We start from the raw sequence: 14,150 nt of genomic DNA on the forward strand, positions 1-14,150 counted from the left end.
CAGTGGCAACACTAGCTGACATCAACTGAGATTCCTCGGCGTGCAGGTTTTTCACTGCATCCTGCAAAATCCCACTCGTGTGGCTTCAGCAACAGAGGCTGCTACTGAGGACTTTGCCCTGCTGAGAAGGCCTCCCACTCCTTCTTCGCATTTTCCTCCTCTCTGACTTCTCTGATCAGCTCAACAAACGAACGAGGGAGGGGAACGTATCTTATGTGTCATTCGAATGCTTAAAGCAATCACATTGCATGAGCACACACCCTCCTCCATTCTTAATCAATTTATCTCAGCCAATGGAATGGCCCCTTTACGCTGCAAGGAAAGCAGCCGTCTCTCCAGCCTGAGAATGTAGGCTCCCCCTTCTCCTGGAATGTATGACTAAACCTCATCATAAGTGCAGCTGGGCTGTCCATTGTGCCAAAAACATTTCTTAATGCTTGTATGTAGCCCATGGACATGACCGATGGGTTTTCTGCCTTGGGGCCTTTTAGACTCTCTACCAGTCACTGTCCTTTCATGTTATCTGAGCACTGCCACTGATCCAGTCACCGAGATGTCTGCTCCTCCCAAGCCTCATTCTTCTTCCCCATCAGGTGTGGGCTTGACTCCAGAGAACTCTCCCAGTCTAGGATAACTTTGGTACTCTGCGGGTACACTTTGGCATTTATTGACCAGTGATATCATCGCTAAAGCCAACTCAGAATTTCCATCAACTGCCGAATGACCTATTTGACTTTTCACATCAGATCACTCATTTCCCTCACTTCACAGAAACAAGAACAACTTGTCTTTAAGGTCTTCACCCTCAGCTACATTCTCCCCCACCTCTCACCCTGCCTTCTCTAATAATATAGACTGCCCTTGCCTAACCTCTCTGGGTTCTCCTAATGTTTTGGGCAGTACAACTTCAGTTATGTCACTGCTAGTCTGGACTAACACAGCATCCCTACCAGCTGATTGATCAAAACACTGTTCAACCAGTGTAACTTGCCCCAATACTTCTACAGAACTCAGCTCTCTGAGTAACAGTTCATTGGGGCTTCAAATATCCACCCCACTCAGAACACAAGCATTATTTGTGGATAACCACTGTGAATCACACCAAACCCTAATCCCTGTGGCATCCATAATAAAATACCTTCATCACTTTCCTCGACACTAGTTTAACAACTGGCTTGAACACACAAATCACTTAATCAATCCTAAAACAGCACTCACACAGCATCTGAAAACAACCACAAAACGTAACCCTCTCACCAGGGCACATAAACACACTCAGCTCATTAGCTATCTCTGTTAACAGCCATGTGACTTGGGTGAGAAAGCTACCTTTCATAAACAATATATGTCTAGTATATTGTAAATATGATTTGGGGAACATTAGGAATTCTGATTTAAGGAACCTCAATTTGAGCAAATGCTGCTCATACACAATTATCGATCAGCAAAAATAATAGATCGTGCATCATATAGAATTATAAAGGAAGTATATTTATCAATATCAGGTTTATCAAACAGTTAATAGGAAAAAGAAAAGGGCCCATTACAATTAAACCCGTCTAAATGTGCACACAACATTGGAGCTCATGTTGTGATCAGATTTTTGTTGCTGAAATGTGACACTCCTCCTCTCTCCACTGATGTTGTCTGACCTATTTCCAGCATTTTTTAAACACGGGATTCTGCAGATGCTGGAAATCTAAAGCAACACACACAAAATGCTGGAATTCAGCAGGTTGGGCAGCACCTATGGAAATGAATAAATAGTTAATGTTTTGGGCCGAAACCCTGTATGAAGACTGGAAAGGAAGAGGGAAGATGCCAGAATAAAAAACAGTGGGGGGAGGGGAAGGAAAGCTAGAAGGTGATAGGTGAAGCCAGGTGGGAGGGAATGGTAAAGGGCTGGAAAATAAGGAATCCGATAGGAAAGTGAACCATAGGAGAAAAGGAAGGAGGAGGGGCACCAGGGGAGGTGATAAGAGGTAAGAGGCCAGAATGGGGAAATGAAGAAGAGGGAAAAGGAAAGGAAAACATTGCAGGAAGTTGGAGAAATCAATGTTCATGCCATCAGGTTGGAGGCTACCTAGACAATATGAGCTGTTGCTTCTCCAGCCTGAGAGTGGCCTCAACATGGCAGAAGAGGAGGCCATGGACGGATGTGTCGGAACAGGAATGAGAATTGGAATTAAAAAGGTTGGCCACATTCCAGATTTCCAGCATCTTTTGCCTCTAGGTCATGCTTTGCTGCACATTTTACATTACCTGTTTATACAACAGCTCAAAGTGTCCTGTGCCACACGTCTTCTCAAGCTTGCGATCGATAACAACTTTAATAGTGTCCTCTTGGACTCTGCTGCACAATGCTGCTGTCACTGGTGTTGAGGCCGACATGGTGGGGCTACAATTAATTTCAATCAGCCATGGGTTGAAGTCCTCCCCTAACAGGAAATCAGCTCCATACAATTCAAAACTGTTTTTCCGAGGTTTCACAATGTCCTGCATAATCTGCATGGTATTTATAATTGCCTTCTTCATGCCAGGGGAGATGATATCCTCCCAGGTGTTTGTAAAGCCACATTGATTCAAATATTCCTTGAACTGGTTACTGGACCACATGTTATCTTTAGGAACTAAAGGGTGGCGACTGGAGGAGGCCACATAATGTTTTTGGATTGAGTTATTACACAAGTGAATTGATCTAAAGGATGCAAAGAGAAATATGTTAGTTGCTATGAGATGGATTGGAGTTATTTGCATGTTGTTATCTAAAGGGGATCACATAACATTTTAACATTTGATCTTTGCTGGTCCTTAGTAAATTATTAATATATTTACCTTAAATTGGTTGGAACCCCTATTGAGTGTATTTGTTTAAGATCTTAGGTAATTTATAGATAGGTGATACTGAACTGATAATTTCAATATGAAGCAAAGTTGAAGAGATGAATTATTGCTATCTCATTACAACCATCAATAAGGAAATACAGGAGCCTGAAGGCACACACTCAACATTTCAGGAACAGCTTCTTCACCTCTGCCATCAGATTTGTGAACAGAAAATGAACAAATGAACACTACCTCATGATTCTTGTTCTCATTTTGCACTTAGTTTTTTTATAAATGTTTCTGATTGTAATTTACAGTCAATGCTCTGCTGCAAAACAACACATTTTATGACATATTTCAGTGGTAATAAACATTTTAATTCTGAATCCAAAACATTTTGACAGCTGAAAGCAGGACAATCCATTTTGCACATATGTACACTGTCAAAGAGCAAAATGTAATTTCTCTATAATAGATCATTAAATAGGTTAATACTTCCAGAAAACTTTTCACTACAGAATCCTTGAGAACAATTTCAATTTATGTAACTGTAAAATTGACCACATCATTGGGCAAATATGAAAGATATTTAATAAGCTTCTTCAAAACGGATAAATAAGAGGTAGAAATTGCACCACTGGACTAATTTTTGCATATGTTGACAACCGGAGTAATTAACAAACTGCTGGAAGAACTCGGCAGATCGAGTGGCATCGGTGGGAGGAAGAAAACTGTCGATATGTAGAGGAGGCCACAAGGTTGAAGGAAATACACGTCAACCTTTGCCTCACCTAGGAGGACGATTTAAGTCCCTGAACAATGATGAGCAATTCCACCCAAGGACATAAACTCGAGTAATCACATTGTCAAGTTTGCCGATCACATGATAGTGGTGGGGCTCATCACCAACAACGACGAGACATCCTACAGAGAGGAGGTGGAAGAACTCAAGGCCTGGTGCAAGGCAAATAACTTCTTTTCTAATGTCAACAAGCCTCGCACCACTCACACCCCCATTTACGTTGGCAACACAGCTGTGGAAATTGCAAGCAGTTCAAAGTCCTGTGAGTGCAGATAACACAAAACCTCTCAGAAAGCTCGTCAATGCCTCTATTTTCTGAGGAGGCTGAAGAAAGCTGGACTTTACACATCCATACTCATGTCCCTCTACAGATGCCCAGTACAGCGCATCCTGACAAGCTGCAGCACTGCATGGTAGAGAAAGAGCACTGTGTTGATCAAGAAGGCTTTACTATGGTAGTCAAAACTGCCCAGTGCATCACCAGCACCAGCCTACCCACTATCAAGGACATGTATACAGAAAGGAGCTGGAAAAGGGCCAGTTACCTCACGAAAGATCCAACCCACCCCATTCGTGGAGTGTTTGTTCCACTCCCATCAGGGATAAGACTACGTAGTATCCACACCAGGGCAGTTACTTTCCCCAAGTAGTAAGCCTGATCACACCTCCATCCACCAACCCAGCCACTACTCTGTCAGTCACCTTGTAATAAGACATCAATAAATATAAATACGTAAGATAGCTTATATACATGGATTAATTGTACGTCCATAAAGTGACCTAAAGTCATCTTATGACCATAAGGTGACACTAGTCACCAACCATCTTGTGACTGACTAGTGCCTAGTGACACATTATGGATGTACAATCAATGTATATAAGCTACCTTAAGTATTTATATTTATTGTTTTTTATCATTATTGTTTTCTTTATCTTTTGTGGGGTTTTTTTGTGTTCCATCAGATCCAGAGTAACAATTACTTCATTCTCCTTTACACTTGTGTACAGGAAATTACATTAAGGAATCTTGAATAAAGGAGGAGAGGCAAGGATAAGAGTTACATCTACCACGAGAGCAGTGGAATGTGCCAGTAGCCAGGAAGGGTTGGGTGAGGAGTAATGAGCAGAATAGGGAGTCATAGAAGGAGTGGTCCCTGCGGAAGACAGAAGACAGGGTAGAGGAAACCTTAGTTTTCCATCTGGTACCCAAGATGCCTTTCTCTTAGCCCACAAGGCAGCTAGGGAACTTCTTGAAAAATTTAACTGACTTTGGGTCCATTCTGATATTTTAACCATTGAGATGAATGATTTACAATGTATCCCAGTAAACTGGATCAGGTAGTTACACTATCTCAATTTAAAATTGCCATCAATCAAACTTGGTCAGCTAAGAAGAGGTAAGTCTCACTATCAATGTTAACAGCATATTAAAGCCAAGACATACTTCTAGTGATATGATATGGAGGGTAACCATGCAATGGTTTGTATTGCCAAATAATTGTATGGTTAAATACATCACTGTGCCAAAAGTCTTGGGCACATATATACTACAGCTAGGGTGCCTAAGATTTTATTCACAGTGCTGTATCAACTAAATATTTACCAAACAACAGGAATTCTGCAGATGCTGGAAATTCAAGCAACACACATCAAAGTTGCTGGTGAACGCAGCAGGCCAGGCAGCATCTGTAGGAAGAGATGCAGTCGACGTTTCAGGCCGAGACCCTTCGTCAGGACTAACTGAAGGAAGAGTGAGTAAGGGATTTGAAAGTTGGAGGGGGAGGGGGAGATCCAAAATGATAGGAGAAGACAGGAGGGGGAGGGATGGAGCCAAGAGCTGGACAGGTGATAGGCAAAAGGGGATACGAGAGGATCATGGGACAGGAGGTCCGGGAAGAAAGACAAGGGGGGGTGGGGGGACCCAGAGGGTGGGCAAGAGGTATGTTCAGAGGGACAGAGGGAGAAAAAGGAGAGCGAGAGAAAGAATGTGTGCATAAAAATGAGTAACAGATGGGATACGAGGGGGAGGTGGGGCCTTAGCGGAAGTTAGAGAAGTCGATGTTCATGCCATCAGGTTGGAGGCTACCCAGATGGAAAATAAGGTGTTGTTCCTCCAACCTGAGTGTGGCTTCATCTTTACAGTAGAGGAGGCCGTGGATGGGCATGTCAGAATGGGAATGGGATGTGGAATTAAAATGTGTGGCCACTGGGAGATCCTGCTTTCTCTGGCGGACAGAGCGTAGATGTTCAGAAAAGCGGTCTCCCAGTCTGCGTCGGGTCTCGCCAATATATAGAAGGCCACATCGGGAGCACTGGACGCAGTATATCACCCCAGTCGACTCACAGGTGAAGTGTTGCCTCACCTGGAAGGACTGTTTGGGGCCCTGAATGGTGGTAAGGGAGGAAGTGTAAGGGCATGTGTAGCACTTGTTCCGCTTACGCGGATAAGTGCCAGGAGGGAGATCAGTGGGGAGGGATGGGGGGGACGAATGGACAAGGGAGTTGTGTAGGGAGCGATCCCTGCGGAATGCAGAGAGAGTGGGGGAGGGAAAGATGTGCTTAGTGGTGGGATCCTGTTGGAGGTGGCGGAAGTTACGGAAATCCCACCACTAAGCACATCTTTCCCTCCCCCCCTCTCTCTGCATTCCGCAGGGATCGCTCCCTACACAACTCCCTTGTCCATTCGTCCCCCCCCATCCCTCCCCACTGATCTCCCTCCTGGCACTTATCCGCGTAAGCGGAACAAGTGCTACACATGCCCTTACACTTCCTCCCTTATCACCATTCAGGGCCCCAAACAGTCCTTCCAGGTGAGGCAACACTTCACCTGTGAGTCGACTGGGGTGATATACTGCGTCCGGTGCTCTCGATGTGGCCTTCTATATATTGGCGAGACCCGACGCAGACTGGGAGACCGCTTTACTGAACACCTACGCTCTGTCCGCCAGAGAAAGCAGGATCTTCCAGTGGCCACACATTTTAATTCCACATCCCATTCCCATTCTGACATGTCTATCCACGGCCTCCTCTACTGTAAAGATGAAGCCCCACTCAGGTTGGAGGAACAGCACCTTATATTCCGTCTGGGTAGCCTCCAACCTGATGGCATGAACATTGACTTCTCTAAGTTCCGCTAATGCCCTACCTCCCCCTCGTACTCCATCCATTATTTATTTTTATACACACATTCTTTCTCTCACTCTCCTTTTCCTCCCTCTGTCCCTCTGACTATACCCCTTGCCCATCCTCTGGGTTCCCCCCTCCCCTTGTCTTTCTCCCCGGGCCTCCTGTCCCATGATCCTCTCACATCCCTTTTGCCAATCACCTGTCCAGCTCTTGGCTCCATCCCTCCCCCTCCTGTCTTCTCCTATCATTTTGGATCTCCCCCTCCCACTTTCAAATCTCTTACTAACTCTTCCTTCAGTTAGTTCTGACGAAGGATCTCAGCCTGAAACGTCGACTGTACCTCTTCCTAGAGATGCTGCCTGACCTGCTGTGTTCACCAGCAACTTTTATGTGTGTTGCTTAAATATTTACCAATATTAACAAAAGTTAAGACTCACAGGTATTGCTGTTTCAAGGGCAAATAAAGAGAGGATACAGAAGTTTATTTTCCTATCCTGTGTCTCACAACAAATCAAAATTAACCCACGCAGGAAATGATATAAAAAAACAGCTTACAGTACTACACAAACAGCTTAGGCACCCTAGCTATATATATACCCAAGACTTTTGCACAGTACTATTTGTCTTTTTTTTGTTTGTCAGTATTTTTAGGAATAAATCCAATGAACACATGAATTGCTATCATCTCTAAGACTGTGGATTAAAAGCAGGTAAGTCGGGTTAACCTCAGATCAATTTTTGGCTAAAATGGATGTAATAGGCTTCCTCTGAGGGACTAGGAAATGGCAGATGAACTGAATAAGCACTTTGCATTAGTCTTCACTGTGGAAGACACTAGCAGTATGGTGGAAGTTCCAGGTGTCAGGGGTCATGAAGTGTGTGAAATTACCATTACTAGGGAGAAGGTTCTTTGGAAACTGAATGGTCTGAAGGTAGATAAATCACCTGGACCAGATAGTGAACACCCCAGGGTTCTGAAAGAGGTGGCTGAAGAGATTGCGGAGTTAAGATGGCACCAAATGGCGGCCTCTTCAAGTTCATCTGCATAAACAGCTTACATTCCTCTCTTTAATTTCTTTTTTCCCTTCTTCTTCAAAGTAGCTGGGGTTCTATTGAGGTCCCTGATCTGCAATGGCAGTCAAAACTGCGTATTTTTTTTACACAGGATGGAAGGCGTGTGGTGCAACCCTGAGGACAAATGTTTCTAGGCTGGTGGTGCCATGGGAGAAGGAACATCAGGATTTTGTGGCGGTGGATGCTGCGGATGGAGGTTTCTGTAGTTGATAGTTATCTATCTATGTATCTTCCTCTCTCTCTCTCTCTCTCTCTCTCCCCCTCCCTCTCCCTCTGTGGTGGGGAGAGTTTGCCGCTGGTACTTGAATCAGAGAAGCTTAGAATAAAAAGAGATGCAGCAGGCTGTAATGTTGTAACAGCAACTGTTTGTTAGTCTCCCCTTTCGCTGTGAAGTGGGTGACATCTCTGTCACAAACAAGAGAAAATCTGGAATTACAAGCAACACGCACTGCCGAAGGGTTTTGGCCCGAAACATTGACTGCACTCTTTTCCATAGATGCTGCCTGGTCTGCTGAGTTCCTCCAGCATTTTGTGTGTGTTCTCTGTCCCCTGTTAGGGAGAGGGACAGCCTGTGGCATGTCAAACTGTTGGGTAAGCAATAGTTTTTGTTGACTGCAGATCATGGTCTCTCTTTGGGGACTTTGCTGTGGCTTGGTGGGTGGTGGGCACTGAGGTTTTTTGCTGAAATGGGAGGGGGAGGGGAGTCTGATGGTTTGCTGCTGCTTGTGCAGGGGAGGGAGAGAGGGGCTTTGGGGTTCTAACGTTTTTCTGTTGTTCATTCTTTTTGGTGTTCTATTGTTCATGGATGCCTGTGAAAACCGAGTATTTCAGGTTGATATTGTACACATTCTTGCATAATAACCACAACCATGCAACCTTCAGTAATGATCACTCACTAGATTCTGGGAGACTGGAAAATTGCAGATGTCACCCTACGTGTCCATGGCAGAGAGGCAGAAGAAAGGAAATCATAGGCCAGTTAGTCTGACCTGGGCAGATGTCGGAGTCAATTGTTAAGAATGTGGTTTCAGGGTACTTGGAGGCACATGGTAAAATAGGCCATAGTCAGCATGGTTTCCTCAGGGGAAAATCTTGCCTAACCAATCTGTTGAAATTCTTTGAAGAAATAACAGGCAAGATAGACAAAGGAGAATAAGTTGATGTTGTGTGTTTGGATTTTCGGAGGACTTCTGACAAGGTGCCACACATGAGGCTGCTTAACAAGCTACATGAAAAATTCCAGCATGGGTATAGCAGTGGCTGATTGGCAGGAGGCAAAAAGTGGGAATAAAAGGAGCCTTTTCTGGCTGGCTGTCGGTGACTAGTGGTGTTCCACAGAGGTCTATGTTGGGACCAATTCTTTTTACACAATATGTCAACGATTTGGATGATGGAATTGACAACTTTGTTGCAAAGTTTGCTGGGGCAGATAGTTCTAAGGAAGTAAAGAGGCTACAGAACTACTTGAATGGGCAAAGAAATGGCAGTGGGAAAGCAGTGTTGGGAAGTATATGGTCATGCACTTTTGTCGAAGAATCTGTGGCGCAAAGGGACTTGGGAGTTCCTGTGCAGGATTCCCTAAAGGTTAGTTTGCAGGCTGAGTCTGTGGTGATGAAGGCAAATAGGATATTAGCATTCATTTCAAGAGGATTAGAATATAAAAGCAAGGATGTAATGTTGAAACTTTACTAATCACTGATGGGGCCTTGCTTGGTGTATTGTGAGCAGTTTTGGATGCATATCTTAGAAAGGATGTGCTGAAACTGGAGGGGGTTCAAAGGAGGTTCAAAAAAATGGTTCCAGGATTGAACGTCTTATCATCTGAAGAGTGTCTGATGGCCCTGGACCTGTATTCACTAGAATTCATAAGAACGAGGCGTGACCTCATTGAAACCAATTGAATAGTTAAAGGCCTTGTTAGAGTGGACGTGAAGAGGATGATTCCTGTGGTGAGGGAGTCTAAGACCAGAGAAAACAGCCTCAGAATAGAGGGATGTCTTTTTAGAATGGAAATGAGGAGGAATTTCCTGAGACAGTGGTGAATCTGTGGAATTCATTGCCACAGGCAGCTGTGGAGGCCAAGTCTTTATGTATATTTAAGGCAGAGGTTGATAGATTCTTGATTTGTCAGGGCATGAAGGATTACCGGAGGTGGGGGGGGGGGGCGGCAAGAGATTGGGGTTGAGGGGGGAAAATGGATCTGCTGTGATGAAATGGCGGAGCAGACTCGATGGACCAAATGGCCTAATTCTGCTCCTACACCTTGTGGTCTTTGGGTCTTTTGTGTTGTTAATTTTTATGTTTCCATCTAGTGATTATATATCTTTGGAAGAAAAAGAAATGTTATTCTTATCTTGCATCCAATTTGGCTAATAGACCAACTCATAATCCATTATTTTTGCAGTCAAAATAACATTCTAAGGTGATTTATTATTCAAAATGCATGCTGCAATGTAATATATACATACGTGTCCAGATGCTCCAAGGAGAATGCTTGGGTTGAAAAGCGCAGGTAACAGTCCTTATAGAACCAGATAGTCACAGGATTCCAGTCTGTTACTAGGAACCACTGGCGCATGTCAAATTTTGTCCCATAAATAAGCAGTGGATGTTCAATGTATTTCTGCACTACCCATTTGCCATCTGCAATGAAAGTTGGCTGGCCGTAAACTAGTTTCATGATCTGCTCCAATCGGTCCATGCAAGTGATCCCTGCAGAGACAGGCAAAGAATAATCTGTCACTCCATCTTACTGTTACCAAGATTCAGAAAACTTTGGTGTCACAGTAAGATGGAATACACTGAGGAGTTGACTATTAATACAAACTTGAAGAGCATGCTGTAAGATATTCATAATATCTGTAACACAACAGCAGCCATTTGTGCCATTGTGTCTGTGCTAGATACAGTATAGTTCTATTATTCCCACTCCCCTGTTCATCACCTGTAGCCTTGTAAGTTTTTTCTTTTTAAATAATTATTGATGATATTATTTATTTATTTATAAATTATTATTGGAACTGTTTTTACCACCACTTCTGGCATTGTATTCCAGATCCAATAAATTGTATTAAAAGTAAGTAAACTTTTCTCTTTTTTTTGTGATGACAAGACCCTTTTAATGAGAAATGCCGCAAGTCCGATTCACTGATTTATTGGCGGTTGGTAGGGGAGCCGCGTGCTGTTGGTTGTGTGAGGACTCAGCCTCAAACCGCAGTGTCACCTGTTTACAGGAGAGAGGCGTTGGGGCTGCTACGCTCCACTGTGTGGCGCAATGTCAAGTTGGAGTCAGTGCCGCCCCCCCCCCCCCCCACCGTGTTTGCTCGGCAGAAGACAAGCCGTATTGTTTATAACTGCAGATTGCTGTAACATTCACGGAATATATATTTTCTGTATTTTACTGATATCTTACAAATGTTTGCTACCTTGTATGTGCTATATGTACCTTGCATTATGTGGGACTGTTGGTGCTGTGTTTTGCACCTTGGCCCAGGATTAATGCTGTCTTGTTTGGCTGTAATCATGGGTTTTCATGCACGGTTGAATGACAATTAAATTTGGACTTGAACTCATGCTGCCTCTGGTTCATTTTCCCGTCATAACTTTATGCCTTCAGATTAACAGGCTTTCTCCCACTGGAAACAACGTATTTTCATTTCCTCTGTCAGCATATCCATTTGAGCACTTCTTATCTTTTTCCTTAATCTCTGCTTTTGTAAATTTAATGTCAAGGCCCTCTGCTTTCTCATGCCATGCTAGTAAAACCTCTTATGACTTTTCATTAAGGATTTGTTGTATTAATAATGTGTCCAAATTGAACACAACCAATGGGAGCATTTTAATCTCCAAATAAGAGTATTGCAGCATATTATACTATGAGCAAATCAGTTTTCACCTCAGCCTTAAAGGATGTGAATTGGAGGAAGCCAACTTACCCATTTGTGAATGGTTGGTTAGTCATTTAAATATTATTAAAAAAAGCAGTGGGCCTCAGACTTGATCACTATTTTGAATCTAATCATGATGGCTAAGTTTCCCAGATTTCAGGATTCTTGCCAGCTAAAAAGAGGTGAGTACCCATGGAAGTAAATACCTTTTTATTTAGTCATCAGGTCCAAATTTCCTACTACACCATCTGTCACTGTAAGGGACTGCCTCCAATCCTTCCAGTCTCTCAAAAATTCTTAACTCCTCTATCAAGTATTCATATCTCTTTCCTCCGGCTCTTCTGGTCTCCATTCTACCTCATGACTATCCTGCTGCCATCTACCTGCTAAGAAGCAGGGTTAACAATTTCCTGCAACTAAGTTCGCTTGTTCTCAATGGTTCCCTAACCTTGAACCAGCCTTTCTATCTCTGAACTAGTCACCTAAATTAACCAGTGCCTATAAGTGATTAGCATACACCTTTGCTTTTGCACATAAAGTCTTTATATATAGAGCTAAGTATATCTTTTCTCACACAACCTTCCTATCACTATCAGGGTTTTGTGTATGTACACACTCTTCTCATTGGTACCATTAGGGCGGAGATACAGGAGCCTAAAGACACACGCAATGTTTCGAGAACAGCTTCTTCCCCTCCACATTCAGATTTCTGGATGGACAATGAACCCATGAATACTACCTCAGTATTTAAAATTTTCTCCTCTCTTTTTACACTACTTAGTCAGTTTCATTTTTATATATAGTTCTTCTTGTAGTTTATAGAGCTTATGATTATGTATTGCAATATACTGCTGCAACAAAACAGCAAATTTCACATCACCTACCAGTGGTATTAAACCCAACTCTGATTCTCGTCTTTCTCTTCCTGCACTGCCTTATCATTGCATCATTAAAGTTTGGATTTTCAAAACTCATTTTTCTTCATGAAACAATCACTTCAGTTGGATTATAGTAACATTCACTCGTAGAAAAGTTGAGCAGTTAATCGGGCAATCGCCTGCAGGGGAAGAAGCTGGTGGATTCTGTCAGATGAACAGACTGTCAGTCACTCATGAATGTCTCTCTACCTTTCAAACAAGCACCAAGACCTTTCCTGATTGGAGATGAGGGGGGCCCTCCATATCAGATGCTTCATACAAAGCTTGAGTCCCAGCATGCTGTTTTGAAGTGGCTGCAACAGGTATGAAACCAATATCCATTTCCTCCTGGAATGTGTGCTTGAAGTACAGTAATAACCATGTAGTGATTCATTTTTAAACTAATTTATTTTTTTAATCATTTTCAAAGTTTTAATAGAAAGCACAGTAAAATAGATTAGATTAGCTAGATTATCTTTGAATAGACTATAGATGAGTTAGATTAGCTTTGTTCCCAGCTCTTCAAGTCACTTTAGATCTTTGACTCTGTTCCCATACCTCTGCCACGAGACTGAGCTCCAGGTTTCACTATCCAGATATTACGCATTCCTTCCATTTGCAGCTGTGCGTTCACCTTCTGTAGCTGCTGCAGCATACTTTCACACAACTCGGCATAAGTACTCCAATTTTGGATTGTTGCTCCCTCACTAAGACAAGGACAACGACACATGAGAATGTAATACAAAAGCACAACTATCAAGTGCACTCCATCATGACAAACTGGACTTTTTAAGATGGTACTGGTGAAGCTCAGTGACTACTTATCGGTGGCAAGCAAAATGAAGGAAACTCTAAATTTATTAATGTCACTTTTTCTGGTAAACTCTCACCGCTAACAATAGCCTGTAACTTCCCTTTAGACATGGAGGCAACTTGATGTGGCAGAACTGAGGCGAGACAGCGGATCCATCAACGTGAACAAAGAAAGACCCGAGGTTCGATTGATATAAGTGCCAGGCCAGGTACAGGCCAAATCAAGCCCGCAGTTCGAGCCTTGGCTGAGGCAGCGTGCATGTCCTTGAGCAAGGCACTTAACCACACATTGCTCTGCGACGACACCAGTGCCAAGCTGTATTGGTCCTACTGCCCTTCCCTTGGACAACATCGGTGGTGTGGAGAGGGGAGACCAGCAACTGCTGGTCTTCCATACAACCTTGCCAAGGCCTGCGCCATGGAAACTTTTCAAGGTGCAAATCCATGGTCTCATGAGACTAATGGATGACTATACTAAAGTGAAGTTAATTCTAAATATTCTTATTTAAAACCTAAATCCATTAAGTTTATCACAGTTCAAAGTTAACTTATTATCAAAGTACATATATGTCTCCAAATACAATCCTGAGACTCTTTTTCTTGTGGGCATTCACAGTAAGTACAAGAAACACAATGGAATCCATGAAAGACCAGAGCAAACAGGATGGACAAACAATGTGCAAGGAACAACAAACTGTGCAAATA

General features: G+C 43.1%; 1 protein-coding gene across 5 annotated transcripts in view; it reads right to left on the minus strand.

The window, feature by feature from the left end:
- The window catches only part of ttll3 (tubulin tyrosine ligase-like family, member 3), a 106,441-nt gene that overhangs the window by 11,199 nt on the left and 81,092 nt on the right, over window positions 1-14,150 (minus strand). For all 5 annotated transcript variants that reach the window (XM_072280901.1, XM_072280900.1, XM_072280897.1 and 2 more), the window contains 3 exons: window positions 13,191-13,339; window positions 10,297-10,540; window positions 2,263-2,698 (listed from right to left, as the gene is read on the minus strand). In XM_072280901.1, coding sequence (XP_072137002.1) covers window positions 2,263-2,698; window positions 10,297-10,540; window positions 13,191-13,339 — 829 coding nt within the window. The remainder of the gene's footprint in view (window positions 1-2,262; window positions 2,699-10,296; window positions 10,541-13,190; window positions 13,340-14,150) is intronic.

Source organism: Mobula birostris, chromosome 16, assembly GCF_030028105.1.
Source record: "Mobula birostris isolate sMobBir1 chromosome 16, sMobBir1.hap1, whole genome shotgun sequence".
NCBI classification, from domain to species: Eukaryota; Metazoa; Chordata; class Chondrichthyes; order Myliobatiformes; family Myliobatidae; genus Mobula; species Mobula birostris.